General features: G+C 40.4%; 1 protein-coding gene across 3 annotated transcripts in view; it reads left to right on the top strand.

Annotated features, from left to right (window-relative positions):
• Positions 1 to 20759, top strand: part of MRTFA (myocardin related transcription factor A) — a 95066-nt gene that overhangs the window by 36762 nt on the left and 37545 nt on the right. Inside the window, exon 1 of one of the 3 annotated variants that reach the window (XM_064655179.1) lies at positions 10966 to 11447. The exons of 1 other annotated variant lie outside the window; for it this stretch is intronic. In XM_064655179.1, coding sequence (XP_064511249.1) covers positions 11321 to 11447 — 127 coding nt within the window. In that variant the 5' untranslated portion in view covers positions 10966 to 11320. Of the gene's footprint in view, positions 1 to 10965; positions 11448 to 20759 lie in introns of those variants that run through there. One more of the 3 variants, XM_064655178.1, reaches the window with a different exon arrangement.

Genomic DNA, 20759 nt, shown 5'->3' with positions numbered 1-20759 from the left:
ACTAAAATGAAGAAGCTTGATTCAAGGGGGAAATAACAGGGAACGGTTTTAACTGACCCAGTGATTTGTCATGACCAATGGAAGGCGTGGGAAGGGGTTGTGCTTTCCTTCACTCCTCTTTTTCAGCAGCAGTAGCTCAGTACACCTGCTGCTTAGCCCCAGCTAGCTTGGACAATTGGGCTTTTTTATGAGAAGTCTAATTCACTTTTGAAAACAAAGCCATTAAAAAATACCCACTTTTCTGGTGGATCAGTGGGCTGAATTAACTCACTGAACTTTCTTATGAAACCGAGAGCCATCAAAAAGAAGGAATGGTGAGAAGTGGAGCAAAGTGCTAGATTATTTCATCTGGCTTGGTAGCATCACTGAAACTGTCTGTACTGATAAGTGAAACTGAGGAAACAGGTAAACAATTTCAACTCCGAGTCATCAGTAGGATGAGAAAACAGCTGAAATCTAGATCATGGAACCAGTAAATGGTGGTAGTGGTTGGGCAGTAAGTCTAGGAGACAGAAAAGATTACCAGCAAAGAAGAATATACAGTACATGATAGACTCAAACAATTAAGAAATGTATTAAATTAGAAATGAGTGATTTTTAGGAGAATATTAAAAATTAGTGCATTTCCCCAGTGTGAGATTTGTCATGTTAGAATTTACTTTGTTTTTACTCTGAGGTTGCTACATATCTATGAATGGACAAGCAAGTCACTGGAAAAAGGGTGGTTACACATCTGTCACAGAATGGTTGAGGTTGGAATTAAAATCTAGATGTCATCTTCCCCAACCCCCCTGCTCAAGCAGGGCTACCTAGGGCCAGTTGCCCAGGACTGTGTTTAGATGGCTTTTAAATATCCCAAGGATGGAGACTCCACAACCACTCTGGGCAATCTGTGCCAGTGCTCAGTTGCACTCACAGTAAAAAAAAAGTGTTTCCTGATGTTCAGAGGGAACCTCCTGTGTTTTAGTTTGTGCCCATTGACTCTGGTCCTGTCATTGGGCACCACTGAGAAGAGCCTGACTCTGCCTTGTTTGTACCTGCCCTTCAGGTTTTTTTGCTTATGGATAAGATACCCCAAATAAGATCTCCAGTATGCCCATGTCTCTCCTGTACTGGGAATCTTGGAGCTCAAGCCAGCATTCCAGGTGTGACCTCATCAGTGCTGAATAGAGAAGGATCACCTCCCTTGATCTGCTGGGAACATTCTTCCTAGTGCAGCTGAGGATAGCTTCCTTAGCCTTCTTTGTCCCAAGGGCACATTGCTGTGTCATGTTCAACTTGGTGTCCAGCAGGATCCCCAGGCTCTTTTCTGCCAAACTGCTTTCCAGCCCCTCAGCCCTCAGCATGTGCTGATGCACCCTTTGGGTCTGATCATTAATTCAATTTTCAATCCATCTCACTGTCTCCTCCTCTGACTCATACTTCCATCAGCTTCTCTATGAGGATCTTGCAGGAGGCAGTGTCAGAAGCCTCACTAAGTCAGGGTAGACAATATCCACTGCTCTCCTCTTTTACACCTGGTCTGTCTCTCCACACTGTAGCTGAAACCTAGAGACAGTTTTGCTCAATAGCTGTCATGCTCAGGCAAAAATATTTTCTGATAGGAGGGAATTGTGAGTTTATAGTAAATTCTGGACTTACTATAGCATAGTAGCTAAAAGAAGCATATGGCAATGTCTGTGCTGTTAAAACTGTTTGTTCTAAAGAGTTAGTTCGTGAGTGACTTCTCTTACTGGCTCTTAGATGTATTGGGAGCGAGCAGCCAAGTTCTGTCAGATCATAAGAACTGGCAGCCATTTAAAAACCATATCTTTTTCCTTTGCATGTTTGTCTATTCAATTAGGTCTTGAACCTGTTTGCTTTTATGTGGTCCCACTTTAATGGTCCTTCTCTTGTGTATGGATTCATAAAATAGATTCATAGTCAATGAAGGATGCAAGGATTTCTAATTCCAGTTATGACACACGGACTCTGTGCTATATGTAAATATTTCTATTTTTTTTAACCCAGTTTATCCAACCAAACAGTTTTTAAATAGAATTGAATTGCTTAGAATCCATAAATGCATGGTTCTGACTGACAGGTTCTGGTAACTTATATCAGGAAGATCTTAAAGGAGTGTCAGGGAGCTGCTGAAAAATAGTGACCAAAGAGACTTCTCTGCATATTGTTTCAGGGGAGCTCATAGATTTAGGAGGAGGCAAGCAGAACACAAAGCTGATGTCTGAATAGAACGTAATGTTCCAAGCACACTTATTTCTACAGTTACAACCACTTAGACTACAGGCCTTCCAATGCTTTTAAGCCAGTTGGGGATTAAAACTCCTAAGATTTGGCAGGTTTTGCTGGGAAGAGGGTGCACCCTCACAGTTACTTACCTTTTTTATTTTGCTTTCATGGCTGGGATTACCAGAGCTCTTGGATATGAGATAAAATTTGTTTTTAAAGTAAGCATGCTCTTGGCAAAGGAGGCCCGTGACTTTGCCCCCCGCCCCCTTTCTTTTGGGTAACCACATAGGTCAGATCAAACCACATGCAGTATGCTGTGCTTTCCCTACCTCTAAATTTTCTGCCTTCAAATTTAGCCAGTGATTTTAATATCATGGGCACTTAAATTGCACTCTCATGTATGTGGAAAAGTCTTTGAGGCAGAGGTTTGGAACATGGATATGTGCAGGCTAAGTTTAGGATGTAAAGCATTAGTTTTTGTGGCAATTCCCAGTACATGTGAACTTACACTGAGGTACCAAGCAGTAAAAGCAGCTCACCCTGGTTTTTACTGCAGGGAGATCTTGTCTGTGCAAAATTGCTGCTTCTTGCTTGAGCCTGGATTTTGCTGAGCTTTTTTTTCCCATCCAGACATGATTCTTCTCAAATGCCTGGAAAATAAGATCAATTGTGAACTGCTTGAATGTTTTAGATCAGTTGAGGTCGTTTGGGGAAAATACTACATTTTGGTCTGGTACCTGTGAGTATTGTGACCAAATCACTGGGGAGAGGCACAAATGATGTATGAACTGGGAGAAGTTAAACAGGTTTTTAAGATGAGACTGGATGTGGCACTTAGTGCCATGGTCTAGTAACCATGGCAATAGTGGATCAAGGCACTTGATCTCAGAGGTCCCTTCCAACCTGTCTGATTCTATATTTCTATGATCCAAAAGTCTGTCTTCTTTTATAGCCTTGAACAGCTTTAGATAAAGGAAAGTAAACCTTTGGTTTGGTTGATGCAGAGTACAATTCATTTAAAAAGGTAGTCTTTAGAGAAGGAAAGGTAGTACTGTCAAAACTGCATCTTCCTAAAGTGATGGGCAAGTAAGTGTCATGATGCGACTGAATCCCCCGAAGGCATTAAAGCACTTCCACCGTAGCAGAACCAGAATATTTTTCCTGCTAATCTAAAGCTGAAATAATTTAGTGGCGTGCAGGTAAAAGCTATCCCAAATCCAGTCTCAAATTCTCTCCTTCTTGAGATTCATGCTTTATGTTGTACTTTAGGTCTGAAATGTCTGCATATGTGGTGGAGGGGTGAATCCATACAAGATCCTGGAAGTTCTTTCCAGGATCAGTGTGTCCGTAACATGAGTTTAAACGGTTGTGTGCCTTGACATTGTCTCAAACCTGTTTTACGTTGTAGCTGTAGATTGAAACTCAAATATGCTATACATTTTTATGTTGGAAACAGGAATTCAACTGTTGGAGCTGCCAGGAAAGCTTGAGATTGGCATCTCTCCAGAAAATATCTGAATTTCAGCAATAAAGGAGGAGTGAGCATTTGACATTGGCGATGATTTATAGATCTTTGGCAATGCAAGAACTGAGTTTTGCATTATAAAGAAAAATTTATTTCCTATGTCAAATAATCCTGACAATAGCTGTTTTTTACTGGTGGGTGAAATGAGCATCCATGACAATGGAAAAGGAGATCACTTATAGTGGCAGCTAACCACTGAATTGGCTTAGAAGTATCATAAAACTTCCTCTCCTACTTTACCTCAACCAAGCCTCCACTACTATCTGATTGTGACACTTGAACCACTTTTACAGAAAAAACTAGCAGTCAAAAAACCCCCACATCTAAGATTATTAGTATAGGCTACTAAGTTATTAAATGAATGGGATGGTTTATGGTCTTTTTAGAATTATACCTCCAGTAGTGAATAGTTTTTTCAAGTTGTGCAGGGGTCCTCTGCAACCATAAAGGGTAGACATTTTAATAAAAATATAGATTCTGGGATTGCAATTCTGTATCAGATTAACCAAGGATAATTATCATTAAGGCTCAACAGTGTTGTTATTGCCCATGTAACTGATGTGTTTAGAGAAGAAACAGGAGCTTTCTGGACAAAAGTCACAATCCTGTAGTGAGGGTTTACCTAGTAGCAATTCTGCTAGTATAAATTGAGAAGTAAATGAAGGATTTGCTAATCCTTTCACAAGCAGTGCATGAGCATTGAGTGCATCCTGGCTGTTTCCTCTCTTGCTTAGGTGGTTTAAAAATTGACTACATTTTCCAAGTGTTTTCAGGTGACCTCTTTGAGCAGCAAGAAAGTTTGATGGAGAATAAACTTTTTATTGCCAGAAACTGAAAGGATGTGGGAGGGAGAAGTGCAGGATATGTGTTGCTCAACAACCACAGAAATTAGTGACATAACTTCTCAAACTCTTAGACGTGCCTTAACATGAGGGGAAGGGTGTCTTTCTTTCTACTGTCCTTTCCCAGTTACTCCCTCCTGAAAAGAAATTGCTGTTTTAAGACAAATTCAAATTGCTTCCTATTCCGCTCTATCCTTCTCACTAATCCCCTTGGTCTGGCAGCCAGAACTTCCTCTTTTTTCTGCTCTTGAGAGCAAAACAAATATTTTGGGCTTTGCTGTTTTCACTTGTTCATAGTGGTTTAAATTAAAGCCTGGAATATCTGTAAGAGGAAATGTTTTGAAATGATTTGAAAAGTCTTGTGCTCAGTGTTCTTCACTGGGCACAGTATATATTCACATGTCAGTGCCATTCACTTAAGAGTTGGACTCGATGATCCTTGTGGGACCCTTCCAACTCAGAATATTCTTTGTGATTCTGTGTTTATGATTCCTGAAACCTCTGGATATTCCTGCCTGTGTGCAGTGGTGGGAGAAAATGCACATCTGCATGTATGTGAGCACATCTGCCTACCCCTGGAGAGGTTAAAGTTATTTGAGGTGCATGTGGGTATATTAGCAGACTAACTGTAGGCAGGAAGGCTGATAAGAACTATTTAAACTTGAATGACTCTCTGGCTTAGAACCTTTGATTCTTTTATAACAAGTATACTGTTGCTCCTAGGTATGAGCAGGGAACTGTAACTCTTACTTCCTTTGGTCTAAGCAATTACTTTAAGAAAGATGGGTAATAGCTGAACTAAAGGAATATATGGGAATTTTGTTGCAATTCCAGCTGGAGCAGCTCTCAGTTAAGCCCCTCCCTTGGAGATACCCACTCCACATTTGAGATGTGGTACTTGATGTGTGAGCTCTCACTGTGAAGCTCTTTGGCTTAACCAAGGTAATTTGAGCTAGTCTTCCTAACTTTGCGCTGGAACAGAGTGAGAGCATTCATACAACCAGTTCTGGGGGCTCACCAAGGGGTGGTAACTTGAAGAAAGGCTAGTAACTTTGAACTGTAGAGAGGTATGCAACAGTGTTTGCATCTAAACAGAATTTATCAAACAAAATGGTAAAAATAACAAATAAAATGTGTTTGGATATGTGTTTTTAATTTGCTTGCTTGTTTTTGTTGGGCTTATATGCACAGTGGGCTGCAATTGTTTGGGAACTAGTTGTAAAACTCCTTTCTCTTAATCCCTCTGCTTTCCTCCTGCCCTCTACTGTGAAGTTTTCTGTCGTGGATAGAATCGTTCCACTGCTTTGGTCAGAGAAATCCACCTGGTAGTTGCATTTCTTCTCTTGGCTAGAAACCTCTAAATGGGCAACACCTTTTTGTAGTCAAGGAGTGTATATGCAGCTTTCTAGAGCACAGCATTGACAGAACTGCTACCAGTGGTTTTCTAAAGAAAAGACAACAACAACAAAAAAGTGAATTTAACCAACTTGTCTTTAAAAGTTGCACCATTTTTGTTGGCTGTGAAGGCGACATGTTCTGAGCAGGTGTTACACTCCCATGTAGTAGTATCAGGAGCATGTGCTGTATAATGCTTTTCTTTGGGCATGATCTAGAGTAGGATAGACTTCTGGACCATTTCCTTCTCTTTACCACACCCAACTTCCTGATTACAACAGGTCCTGGAGGGAGGAAGGACTGGCACGGTCAATAAGTGAACCAACATCTCTGCTTCGCTTCCTCTCTCTCCTTCCCCTCTTTTCAGCCCTTTTAACAATATTGCCACAGTCTCTTTGCAGGTGGACTTTGGTTAGCAACGCCAGCTGATTTTTTGGTTTGGGGAAGGCGAGGTGGGAAAATCAAAAGTTTTGGCTTTATTCTGTCTGTCTTTGCTCCTCAGGTCTGCAGAGCCTGGGAGAGAGGCAGGGCTGAGGGACTCAGTGTTAGCAGAGGGGGATGGGATCGCTGCTGCTGTCTTTCCACACCTCACTTACCATGTTGACTTGCCTTTCTGGTTGGAAACTGCTTATCTACGGAGTTAATCAAATACAGATCAGCGGCTGCATTCCTTGGGCTGAACTGATTCTTCTCAGTCCAGTGTTTTGCAGATAGGGATCGTGGATTTCATGTGCATGTTTTCAGGGAAAGACAAACTGACATCTTGGATGAATCCCAGGGAATGGGGTGGGTGGCAGAGTTTATATATGTGCTGGGGGTTGACTTGGCTCTAGCTGCTGTGTAAAGTTCACTTTGACAGCTGAAAGATGCAGAGAGAAGCACTTTCAGAATTAGAGACACTGAGGTAATTAGAGAGTGACATAGGAAAGGAAGTGGGGAAGGGGGAGGTGGAGGAGAGGGAGGGCTCAAAACTCGCCTTGACATCATCTGATAGGTTTTCCACCCTGTGCAGCAGCTATTTTTATTCTTTCAATTCACAGTAATTACAGCTCAATGACAGCCAACTTGCCAAAAGTGGGGGTGTTGGTATATCCCAGAGTGGGTTGGGGAACTGAAGGGCTGCTCAAAGGGTGCGACAAAGGTCCAGATTCCCAGGCATTGTTCCTGCTGCTGTGGCCTTTTTTTTACATTTGCATGGTCGTTTACCTTTGGCTACCTGTCACATCTAGGAGTTTTCTGAATGCTGACTGGCAGCACTAGCTGTCACCAGCTAGTTCAAAAGATAAAAGTACTTAAACCTCAGGCTCTTCCTGAGAACTGGAGAAGCAAAAATGTACAGTGCTCCCAGCCTGGCTTTTCTTCCTCTACCTAAAGGTCACTGTTGGTAGGAGGCAGGATCCTGGGAATATCCACAGTGAACTCACATTACATAAATGTGATCCCTAGCTGAGAAGAAGTAAGCAACATAAGTGTCAGCATGAAGTTTGTATTTATTTTGAAGTATGAAATGAATTGAATCGTAAGACATCAAGGACATAAAAGCTTTACAGTGATATAGGTACAGCATTCTATTAATTTTCCAGCTTTTGTCTGCTTGCTAGAAATATCAGAGATAGATCTTCAAATATAGTGGGCTTCACACTTCTTTCTGAGGTTTCATCTTACACCTCGACTGAGATCTTTCTCACATTGCCTGAGTGAGCATTTTTTGCAGCTCTTTGCCAGTTTTTAGCAGTACATTGTTTATATTTCATCACTAAATGGTGTGCATGCTGATCATTGCAGGCATTGTTTTGTCTGAGAACATTATTACTGGGGGAAGAAAGACAGAGAAACCTGCATTTAGCTTCAGGGAGGACTGGAGGTGAAAGGAGGAAAAAATACACATTTTAAGATGGTGGTGGGGATTGTAAACACATTTTCTGTCTGATTATTAATTTGAATTTAAAGAATCCATTATTTTGGTGGGGAGGGAGAACTAATGATGCAGTTTTGTGTAATAGCTGAGCTCATCCAAAGTCTACCCTGTGTCAAGATTGGTGTGGCCCCTTTCTCCCTTCCGTTGGCTTTTGAGGATAGAAAAATAAAAGAAGATAAAGGTAATGAATTCATTAAAATTCGTTGGAAGTACTGAGTAGGTAGTGATACCTGACATTCACATCCAAGTATTGCTTTCCTTGCCCACCAGGCCTCAGAACGAGCAGCAGTATCTGTGCAAGCTGTCTGTACACCTGATGGAACATCTTGAAGAAGAATACATTCCCACACTGTGTATCTCATTTCATACTTGAAAGTCAAAGGATATAAGGCTCAATTGATGTCTCATAGATAGATTATGAAAATTGGGCCTGATGTTTTTCAAATGAGAAATCTGTGGCAAATATGTGGGTCCCCTTGGTAAAGCTGATTGTTCTGCCAACAGCAGAGTAAAGATTGTGCAAGATACTGAACGTTGGGCGTGCATTAGTGAGGGCTGACCCTACTTTTCTGTACTGGTTAGACAACTGAAACTGATTATTGGAAATCCTACCTCTGCTGTGGAATGAACTTGCCTACCTGCTCTGCTGATTTCCAGAGTAACTGTCAGAACTATTCATCAGGCTTTACTTGTTCTTACAGTGCATTGATATTTCTGTCCATGTGACCATTGATCAGACTTTAGATCTTTTATGAGTGCATCAGGATCCAATAAAACAAACTTTTGTTTAACTTTTTCATGCTCATAAATGTGAAAATAGTGTCAGTGTTTTGTACCAGACAGCTTGCTCTTGGTCTTTACTTATCTATCAGAGTCCGTGTTTTGCAAGGAGGTACTCCACAAGTGCTTGCTCATGTGTTGATGATATCCTCCAACCTGGGCCCCTTGGAGTTTGTCTTCTTGCTGCATGGAGGACATTATCCAAGTCCTTTTTGGAGTGCTGTGGCCCAGGTAATTGCTCCTTCTTTCAGAACACTAAATAATGCTATAGGACAAATTTGATGCTGTAAGACAGAATTTTAGAATATCTTACTCAAGAAATAAAAGATTTATCTAGCTACCATTGGGCCAATCACGTGTTTTTCTTTCCCAACTGTTTTCTACAAACGAGGAAAGAAAAGTAGGTCTGTGTACCTATCTGCAGCTCTGCAATAATACATTGAGAGGATCAGATCTTCATCAGTTGCTTCATGAGAACTTGGACAACATCTTAGAACTGTGCTGGCAATACCTGGTACTGGCAAGTTTGCTGGATAGAGCAACTGGTTCACATTTCCCAGGTTTCATATGCTGTAGTGACCTGCTAACTCAGAGGCCCTGGTTGGCAAAATAATAGCAGGTTCTGACCTCTGTAGCTGAATCTTGTAATTTTTACCATCCAGATGGTATATTGCTTGTCAGAAGAAGTAGAACTTGGTCTGGCACAGGAGAGTTGTTCTTTAGTTATTACAGTAATTATGGGACCTCTCTGCTCAAAGTATCAGGCTTGACTCAACGTGCAGTTTTGTGTTGCTGCTGAAAGGGAAGATCTGGACAATGTGTTTCTTTATCTTCTCCTTCATCCTGGCTTTAGCACTCCCAAGGCAGTTCTCCACAGTGTCATCACTGCTAATGCTTACACAAAAGCAGGCTCATCTACTTATGCAGTAATTTGACCTTATTGGCTAAAGTTCACTGAGAAATTGAACCTTTATCTGACTTTTACAAATCCTAAATTTAAGATGAAAGTTTCTGTTCAGTATATGTTGGTAATTTAAGAGTAATGCAATTACAGAGCTTTAGATAATAACCAAAAGTATTTTTTAACCCACAGGAACATTAGAGTTTGGATTCTTTCCTGGGTGAAGGTTGAACATTTCAAAGTAAGAACAGTACTGTTGAAAGTACTCAGAAATTTCACTGATGCCATCCAGCATTTGGTTGAACACCACATTTCTTAGATATTAGCTTCATTATTAGAGACATTTTTTCCCTGTGATTGTAATTCCAGCCTTGCTCTATAAAACGGCTTGAATGCCTCTCAAACTATTTGGAGATGAGAAATTTTTGTTTTAATTGGGATGGGAGCACAATATGAATTGGAGACTGTTCCTACAGTGTTTAGAGTATTTACCTCTTTATTTTTGTGATGTCTGTGTGGTTATCTTTGTTTCAGGCTTGTAGAATGACACTCATTATTCTTTATCTTTTTTTTCCTGGAAAGATACAAGAATACTTTTTTTAGGTATTGGACAACTATATTTTTTGGTTTTGTTTTTTGTTTGTTTGTTTGTTTGTTTCACCTTAGACTTTATTGCACCTTTTATGATTCATTTTTAGCAAGATTAAAACCCAACAAGGCCACCAGCTGTATGGTGAGAGTACCTCCTGGCTGCAGCTTGGATAGAATGTGTTTTCTCCTGGCCACTTCCAATTCCAGTGCTGTGGTGAGCAGTATGTATAACCAAAGTTTGTCAACCATATGGCATCTGTTCATGATGCACATGAAATGAGTGCCAGATGAGGTGACTGTGTCCATACAAGCACAAATTCTGAAGTTCTAGTGCTCGCAGAAGAGGGTTATTGATTTGGGATTGCAGATTATCTTCAGGTAGGTGTTTCTACTAGGTTGGGAGAAAGGATTTAAGGAAGAAGAGATGAGAACATGTGCTTGTACAGAAGTAGCCTGCTGTTATCTGTATGTGGTCTCAGAGCAAACGCGTAAGAAAAATGTTTCCTGAATTATCTGTTCATCTTTCTGCATAGCAAAAACTCTAAGAGTGGCTTCTGTGCTCAGAGCAGTGGTGTTCTCCTGGCTGTGTGCACAGCGTGCTTACAGTGGGGAGGTGCAGGGGGAGAGAGGGTACTGCTCAATCACATGATATTGCCTGTCTGGCAGGTGTCTGTAGTGTGAGTAGAGAAACCAACTGTTCACTATTTTGGGTGAATGAGGTTGGCTGTTACTGCAAGTGGCCCCACGAAGAAGTCCATGCATCTGTTGATAAGCAGTGCTCTGCATACTGGGATCCTGAATGCTTATAGCTGCTTGCTGAAACAGTGAAGATTCTGTCTCAGCTTTGAGACAGTAGGAAGAAAAATTTTTCCAAGAGACTTGCTGATTTTAAGCTTTAGATGTTGGCTGTCAGGATTTGTCTGTGCCTCCAGAACCTCTCTGTTCCTATGCAAGCACAGCCTTGGAATCTAGCAGTAAACTAATTTTTTTTTCCACTCTACCACTCGGTGCACTGACCGAAGCCTGGTAGAGAGGGATTGACGTTGGGTCTCTTGTGAGGATTTAAGCACCCCTTCCACTTGCCTGGGACGCCTCCTGTGTTACAGAATCTGCCTTCAGGTCCAGGGATTTCCTCTAATATGTTGGATAAAGCCAAGACACTCCAGCCTGCCTATGTTGGGATTGTGCCGCTTGCAGAGACTGTGTCAAAGCAAGGGAAAAGCTGTTCAGGCACATATCAGGATTCATACCACAGCTTGCGAGAAGGTTAGCAGACTCTGCTTTCTGTATTGTGGACACTGTATAATTAATTTGTGGGTTTGCTTTTGTTTTGGTTTTTGTTGGGGTTTCCCCCCCCCCTTGCATATTGAATCTGCTTGCTTTTTCTTTTCCGGGCAGTAGTCCAGATTTTGGGTTTCCCACTGACTCCTGTGACCTGTTGTCCCTGAGGGTGCTCAAGCATGTCACTGGACAAGCCTGGAGCACTGTATGTAGTGACTTGCAGTGTTGGACCTTGAGACAATTTCACTTGCATTTGGGACTTTTTAATTTCAAACTTTTTCTTCCTCTCCCCTATGTCTGTGGGGCTCTTGTGAGCAATGTTTTAAGGCTGTTTCATTAAAGGTGTAAAGGCTTGTTCTGGAGTATCATGTTTTCAGTTTCTATATGTTGTTGTTTAGAGAGTCTGGAAGGAGTGTGGTGTATATGTATAAATGTGATTTTTAGATAGTAGTGTACTGCAAATATGTGTGATTTTTTTAATGACAGTTTGACAATTCTGAAAGATTATGTAAACAAGCAGAGGTCAGGTTTCAGGGAGTGATACCTAGAAGGAAAGAAGAGGATCTGGAGGGATTGAAAAAGATTGAGAAGATGAAAACAAGCAGTAGTCGATTCATAGCGCACCGCATAATAAATAGCAACAAACAGGAGCTGGGAAAAGATTACAGAGAACGGCAGAACATCACAAAATGCCAATAGCAAACATAGCAATATTTGTGTTTTGTCAGAAATATTGGATCCGTCTGGCTACAAGTGAAATTTTAGCAGGAACTTGCAGGAGTGAACAATGATCTGGAGTACAGTGGCCTCAGAAATAAGGTGGTGACTGATTTCAAGAGTGAGTAATGTCATCTGAGAGGAGGGGAAAATAACTTTCAGTGACATTTTGGAGAGCAAGGTAAAGTAAACGGGGAAGGAGTTGAGGACAAGAATCCAAATAGAATAAGGCCATGTTTGTTGCATAAAGATGACCAGCATGTAGAAGAGGATTTTAGCAGTTGCAGTTAGAGGATTTTTCTCTCATTGGTAGCTCTAGGCCTGCTGAAGCTGCCAAGTAAAACTGCTAAGTTTCTGCCCCCAACTGTCACTCCCCCTACCAAACCTCTTTATCATCTATCAAGAGTTAGCTTGTTATTAGCTTTTAAAAATATTGCTGTTTTTTGTTGCATGTTTTCATTGGAATATTCTTTGTTGAAAAAATATGGAAAAGAAAAAGAAAACTGAAGTCACAGTCCTCAAATTCAAGTTCAGGAGTTATAAATCCATTAGTACAGGCAGTGTTCCCAGATTACTTTATCTGCTCTGGAAGCAAAGAGCTGCAGCACATCAATCTTATGAGATAAAAAACAACCCCAAATTTTAAAAAGCCAGAACTTTCATCTGTCCTGTATTTGCAAGGCATTGATTTTCACAGAAGGTGAGCACTCTGCACTTGGATGTGCCAGGGTACATCTTTCATCCAGTCACTAAATATCGCAAGCTGTACAGTGGGATAAAATGCAGAATGCAGAAAAAGCAATTCTGTCTTACTTTGAACAATATAAAAAGGTTTGTCACTGTCTCAAGTTGAAGTTAATTAAGGCCATTGAAATCTTGTATAATTCTGATTGTTGAAAAAGCTGTGTAGACTCTGCAAAGTCTAGCAATACCATCAGCCTACCCCACTGCTAATTCTTGATACTCTAATATCATATGTGATGAAGCGGTAGCTGCTTTCCACCGGCTACCAAATGAAGACAAATAGATGCTGCCAGCTTCTTTCATATCAGATGAGGAAAATAATAACCCTTTAGCTTTGCAGCTGCTCCATTCAAGTCTCCTGCAGTCTGAGGATACCTGTTGTGTTTATGCTGTAGCCTGCACTGTATTTTACAGAGCCAAATCTTACTAGTAGCGGAGACACAGATGCACCCACGTGTAAACCCTTATGGAAGCTCTGGAAGTCCATAACTAGCATTGAGCTGAAACTATAATGACTGTTGTACCTTAATTCTGTTCCCTCTAAAATGGGATGGCTTAGTTTTGTTGTCACCCAGAAGAGAAAATTCATGCATTTATCTTCCTCACTTTTTACCACCTCTTAATAAAACTGGGCAAACTAAGGCTGTCTGTATTAACGCTCACAGTGCTCATACCTGTTCTCTTAATGATCCTTATGAGAAGTGGATATCTGGAATAGACTGTGTCTTGCTTCCTTGCCTCTGGAAAACAAATGGTCTCCTAAATCTGATTTATTTCCTTTTTTTAAATTAGGACTTGACATTGAAGTTTGGAAACTGGTGATCCTTTCCTCACATGGGGAAGTCAAAGAACTTATGTGTGTATTTTTCGAAATATGTGTTAGGGCAGTTATTTATAAAATTCCTAGAATTCAGGAATCCATAAACATGTTTTCTATTCAAGAATGCCTTGGAATGATTTAGTTTTCAAATAACAGAGCCCAGTTTGCAGTTCCTAGACCAGTTAACACAACCGTATGGTAGCCCCTCATGAAAGATATGAAGAGGGAATTGCAGAAAGCTGCTCAAAACCCAGTTAGTGTTCATGTGAGTCTATCTTAGAATTAAGTACTTCTAAAACTAAATTCCAACTTTTCCACCTCTGTGCTACTTCTTTAATTCATTGCTCTTAAACTAAACACTTTTTTTTGGCAAGTCCTCCCTTCAAAAATGGTCAGTGTGACTTGGGGGCTGACAGTGAGACTCACCTGTCTTTTTCTAAGATTTGTATCTCAGGGCCCAGATACAGGAACAAGTTCCTGCATGCCATCTGATCTGCACTAACTGTGAGCACATTCTTGGTCTGCAGCAATTGGGAGGTAATTTGAGTTAGCTTAGCCTTTGATTAAACTATTAATATCTGTTCAGGAGTCATGCAAGTGCTTATTAACATACGGCTTTCTTCAGGAGTGATCTAGACCTTACCGTCGTTACACCTGCCGGCACCTGAAGGTCCAGCTGGCCCGTGGCTGTGCCTCACCCAGTGGGGGTCAGAAGAACCTGCACGTGTAGACTTGGAAGCTCTCAGTCCCAGGGAGATCCCCGGCAATAGGGCAGCCCCTGTGCCTGAGGCATTTCGCAGGAATGCAGGGTGACATTTTTCTGTGAAGGGTGATCTGTGTCTTGTTGCTTCAGAGTGGACCTGAAGATGTTGTGGTAGATGTCAAAGCGATGCCTCGTGCAAATGCAGGGGTAAGCAGTGTCAGAAACCAATCACAAAACACACAGAGGCCTTTCTGAATTATGGCCTAATGCATCCCACTGTTCGGAATTACTTATGCAATTAGTGCTCTCACACATTAAAACATAGAAAATGCGTTGAACGTACGGGGAGCTCGTCTGCTGGCATTTCGTGTGGCAAATCCAGAGGCACACCAGATGTATGTAGTTAAGACTCCCTGTAGCCTCTTGTTGCAACCATAGAGTGTGACTATGCTTAAAGAGGTGCAATGAAGGTAAGATAATAGTATATTTATGTGAAGTGGCTTGAAGTTGGCTGGCAATTTAAATTTATTTTTTCTTAATTGCCAGTGTGCCTTGTTTGACTTTGAGGACTAGAGGTGTTTCGGAGCATTTGTTAACTTTATGACATGAGTGGGAAGCTTAGGGAAAGGGTTAACACTGAATGAGCAGGGTTTTTATAAGTCAGTTGTTATCAGTGGAAGGAGAGTCATAGCATTATTCCTGGAGTTAAATTCACATATTTTTTTGGTCCTAATTCCCTAATGTGGTTTTGGTTTTTTTGGATGTGACATGTTTTCCCCTCTTGCAGTTTACTGAACTATTCCTGTCAGTGTAATGATCCCCAGCTGTTGCTTTAGTCCTAGCTATTTTCAAGCTGGGAATGGGAAGAGGAGGAGGAGAGGGACAGAGGCTAACTTGTTTACCACACTGTGATATACTTAATTTGTCAAAAAAAGGCTACTATGGTGCTTTCTTTAGTGCAAAGTCATACTAAAAGGAAAGAGTTGCAGATTTGGACCTGCAAGAGCAAGGAGGTGTAAGGACTCAATGCATGCAGAAAACAAAAAATAATAGAAAGTGGGTGTGGTGCGACGAGTACAGCTGTCAGTAGCATTTATGCAGACAATGCTTTGAACTAGTAATGATATCAAGTAAAATTTGCAGTGAGTACTTTCCTGCCCTGTCAACTGAATTTTCTTCACAGTTTAACTGAGCTTCATGTTCAGTGGCAGTGGTGTTGAGGTACCAATAATGCCAGCAACTGGAAAACATGTTAATAAAGTTTGAAAAAACTTGTGAGACTTTCAAATTACTGATTTTTTTATAATTATTTGTTGGGGTTTTTTTGAAGAAAATATCTGTATTTATACTTTTAAACAGCAAACGGCTGTTTAAAAGCAAATGACTTCCTGGAAGCTGTTGAAAAGCTTTTTTGAAACAGAACTATGATTTTTAAACTCAAATTGCTTGCTTTTCATCCAGAAACAATTTCTGCAGTTAACATGCTTGTTCAGAGTCCTTGCTAGGCAGATGTCACCGTGACTCTCTTGCTCAAAGATCCGAGGGTCAGTGACACTTGTGGTTTTTCCTTCTGTTTTTGGATCCACCTCAGGCTGCCTGTGTAAATCTTATCTCAGTACTTTTATCATCTCTAAGATCTGTCAGTAGTCACCTCAGATTTTTCATCACCTGCAAGTCATTGGTCAACAACTTAGTGAATATCTATATCAAAAATAAGTGCCTGCTTAGATCTTTGATTTCGTGCCTCAACTCTCATATCTTCAGTCTTTTCTGAGCATTGAATTACTGATTTTGTCACCTGCTGCATCAATAAATTTTAATCCAAAATGTAAAAGCAGCACATTTCTTGGCAAGAACCTCTGCAGCCTATGGTAGAAAATGGGATATGACTCCTGATGTAGCTTAAGTTTATCAAGTTAAAGTGTGTAGTGAGCCTGTGGGGCAAAATGTGTTCCTTCTTCTTGCAGGAAGCCTGTGAGTGGATGTATAATCTGCTGAAGGGCATTATCATGAAGCAGAGTTCATGGTTTCTTTCTTTTACTTGGGCTAGTAAAAGTAGACATGGTGTTTTTCCCTGGCCTGTAAAATTTACTAACCTGGAATCTCTCCAAACTAAGAGCAAACCTGCAGTAGCTGAAATACTTTGCAATATGGTGATTACTAAGAAGAACTAAAAAATGTTTTTTTTGCTCATTAGTGTATTCAGGATGTTTCCTGGTGTTCAGTGACATGGGTAGAAATGTGCAGGTGACCTTCTATCAGAGTTTATTGTGTATAATATAGTCAACATTCTTACAAGTAAACAAAGATTTGAACTTACCAGCCTGTGGATCTGCCATCTGAAGTTAGACTTGGCCTGATGGAGCTAACAAGAAATGTGAAAGGTCAGTAATAAAGAAGAGGGTATATTGCTTTGTGACATGGATTCTTTGCAAAATTGACGGTGAAAATTCGTGAAATGCAGGCTTTCTGGACAATCTCATTTTAATACTGGCTTCAGAAATAAACAGCTCTAAAGAAAATCTTTTGTAAAAAAAATAGCTTTTCGAAAGTTTTCAGTGGAAGCCTATGGATTTTTGTCCATGACAGGGACAGGGATCATCTGTTGCAGTCATGCTTGTAAAGATCTCATTCTGTGGTCTCCATCCCTTAAGGCATCTCATGGGCCTTGTCACCATTCTGAGGGTATTTCCCATAATGACTGTGTTGCATCCTACCAGCTGACACATTTAACATCTTTCTGGTAACCTTCCTTACTGAAACACTTGTCAGGGCACAGCTGGATTGCTGGGGACAGAGCTGGCTGATGCTGAGTGACAGAAGGAAGAGATCCACTTTTGATTTTCTCTGTGTGGAGTTTCCCTAGCTTCATGCTGCTCCATGTTTCTGTAGTACTCAGTGCATGGAGACTATAGCTGTGGTTTTTGTAGGAATTGAATGTTGATGTAGCTATGTTCTTTGATTACTCACCTCTGCAAATTTCACAGCAGTGCTGGAAGGCAGAATGTACAAACTCCCGTTGCATAATTTGGTCAGTATTACAAGCAGCATATAACCTGTCCCTGAAAACAGTGTGGGTTTCATTACTTATTTTGGATGCTCTTTTGGATGCTTATTTTGGATGCTCTTTTAATGCACTTTTTCATTACTTTCACTTTCCTAGGCTTTCATGCCTCTTTATGTGTCACACTGTTGTGTAGGTCCTTCTAAGCCTGCTTCCAGCTCACTCCCTTTTCCACACTCCAATGTCAAATTCTCCCTTTTCAGAAGTGGAAGGCAGCATTTTAGAAGTAGATGCTAAACTAATAGTACCTTTGCGTCTCTCTGAGAGACTGTTTTACTGCTGCTAATAATATCTGTCACACTGACTGCAAGCAGTTTAGGGCAAGGATTGTATCTTCAGGGCTGACATGTGACAGTTGATCTAAGTACAGCAGTTGCAAATGCTGTCCCCACGTAGCCATCTCCTGCCTCACTGCTGGAGGGAGCAAGAGAAGGGAAACGTGTCTGCCCTTCACTTGCTTTTGGTCAGTATGTTAGTGAAAGCCCATCTCTTTCAGCAGTTGGGAGAGAATCTGGCAGTGTGTGTAATCAGTGTGGGAGTACCTGCTGCTGCTGGCAGTGCCCTCTGTGCCCTTCAGGAGAGGACTGAGCCAGCAGGAGCATTTTAAACATCTACAGAATTTGTCCACCAGTCTGAAGTCAGTGGTCACGCAAGCCATTCCGGACTGCTGGGTTTTTTTAGCTTGCTAGTTGACCTGTTACTCAGAATTATATTATTTCAATATTTATAGCTATGATAACACTTGAGAACCACATTAAGCCTCATAGCTGGATTTGTTTTCAATGGTGTGGATCTTCCCTCATGGAAAAACCCAAGAAAGTCTGTCCTGGAGATCTGTAGTCCAGAGTTTCGAAAGAAAGTAAATATCCAAAGAGAAAGGAAGTAGAAAGCAGTAGATAGATGTTATGTGATCAGTTCAAAGATTTTGAGGGACTTAGATGTGTTTTTTTATGTGTAATGCAAATTTTGGGGATCAGCTTCCATATTGGGCTACTGTTGAGGAACTGATATCTAATGTAGAGTGATATGATGGTCAAAGCTGAATCTTCTAACTTTTTTACAAGTAGGAACAGAATTCTAACAGAATTTGTATTTAAACTGTAAAGAAGGTGTCAAACTGTTGCAGTGCAGAGGCCAAAATCTTTGAACCTCAGATGACATGATTTGTGGCAAGTGTTCTTCGCAGTCTTTGAGAAAACAGCAAGGATGTTTCTCACTACTGTGAACTGAAGAAATATGGTAATTCCTTGTAGTATCCACCTGAAATTCTTGCTAAGAGAGGATGCTAGGGCTTGGACAGCAGCTGGTGACAGGAATGCTAACTAGATAGGGAATGCTCTGACTCTTTATTTTGCATGTAATATGCACATTGGACAAAACCACTTTTGTTTCATGTCCTATGAAATAACTGTCAGCACAATGAACTGTCTGAAGCTAGGAGATGCTCAAGCGAGCTAATTTAAAATTATAAGGGTCAGCTTTCTGAGTTCTCTATATAACTAGTTAATTACTTTTTCTAAAGAACTGCTGGATTTGTATTTAAATTTGCATACTTCTAAGTCTTTTTTTTCTACCACTTCTGGAAAAACACATTTGCTCTCATTTGCATTTGGTTTCAGTTAACCAAACATCTTTAGGTTGTTAAGAATCTGAATGGTCTTCGAAATACAGAATTATTCCACGTTTTAGTGGAAACCCCCAAAACACAGCTCATATGTCGAGGTGTCCCAGCTGTTGCCACGGAAGATCTGCGGTATCTTGACTATTAGATGATTCCTGTGAAGGGAACTTTTAACCTCTATCTGTAGAGGGTGCCCTGTGGCAGAAGGAAGGCTGAATCATTGGGCCAACAACACAGTCTCAGAAATGTTTGAGGAAGTTTTCAGCCTTGATCTGTGAGGCTCTTAGTATACTGGAGCACTCAGCTGTAGCAGAAATTGAAGTCTGGGAGGTGAACTATGAAGGAAAAATATTAGACCATGTCTCTAGATGCTCTCATCATCAATTTTAGTGTTATGAACATGTCTAATCAAACATGTGTTTTATGGATGTGTCTTGGGATTGCCTCAATACTTGATTTTTTTCTTCTTGTTATAACCTCACAAAAACACATCCCTTGAGCCCAGAGTTTTAGATACAGTGAAAAATTGTTTGGATTCTGCTGTACCTCCAAACATGTTTTTTCTTTTTTCTTCTGTATAATTTTTCAGAAAAAATATAAACAACTCTTATGTCTCATCTTTACAGAAAGCAAAAAGTTGGATCTCTTTCTTCTTATAGGCAGAGATACCTCTATCTTTACAAGAGAAAAAATGAAAAGGGTTCAAACTTGGTTTTAACTTGTGTAGCTTGTCTTTTGTACTGTCACGTTAGTAGACAGCCGTAAATCTAATTGTCAGGATATATCTACCCATTCCTTCTTTTTTCTTCATTTGTCCCCATCTGCCATGTCATATTAAATTGTCTGGGAGAATTTCTTTCTAGGGTCGTCTTTGCAAGGTGGTTAAGGGCAATGTTAGTTCCTCCTTGTTCATTGTTTCATGGGAATATACAAATCACTATAGACTGTGACTCACATTTACACAGGGAGTTGGGAAATTCTCTCTGTTTTTCACCCTCGAGACTTCTCTTCCACCTATAGATAGCAACAATGAGTATATAGATGGCATCAACAAGCACTGATTACAGATACAACAAGCACTAATTACAGATAATATTTACTGTATTATGATACCAGTGGGTCAATTTTAGGTAGACCTTTCCACCTAGGTATTTTGTTACAGGTCATCTTTTTGGATCATGCATGGTAGCCAGATTCCATAGATATGGATATGTGCCTAGTTATTCACATGCTTAGTTTTCACCTAACCAGTATTACTGAAACAGAATGATTTTATAAGAATCAGTACACTGTACAGAAAGCAAACCAACTTTTCCTGTTGACAAGCTTGTTGCACATTTTTACATGTTGCATATCTTGCTAAATATACCACGTTACATGTATTTCAGGTTAATTTCTTAAAGTTGTACTTTAACAGTTTCAGCAAGTGCTGAAATGGACTATTAGGCTTACCAAGGTTTTATGGTTAAGAGTCAGCTTCTGTGTGTTCAATAGAAAGACTCATGTACTAATAGTAATAAATTTATCTGATTTTAAAATTTTAGTATCAAAGAAGACAAAGCTGGCATTGCATTAAAAAGTAGCAGTGATTAAAATGGCATTAAGTCTCCATAAGTCTTATGTGTTTA

The sequence above is a fragment of the Pseudopipra pipra genome, chromosome 5 (genome assembly GCF_036250125.1).
Source record: "Pseudopipra pipra isolate bDixPip1 chromosome 5, bDixPip1.hap1, whole genome shotgun sequence".
In the NCBI taxonomy this organism is placed as follows: domain Eukaryota; kingdom Metazoa; phylum Chordata; class Aves; order Passeriformes; family Pipridae; genus Pseudopipra; species Pseudopipra pipra.
This window is presented reverse-complemented; position numbering and strand designations above follow the sequence as displayed.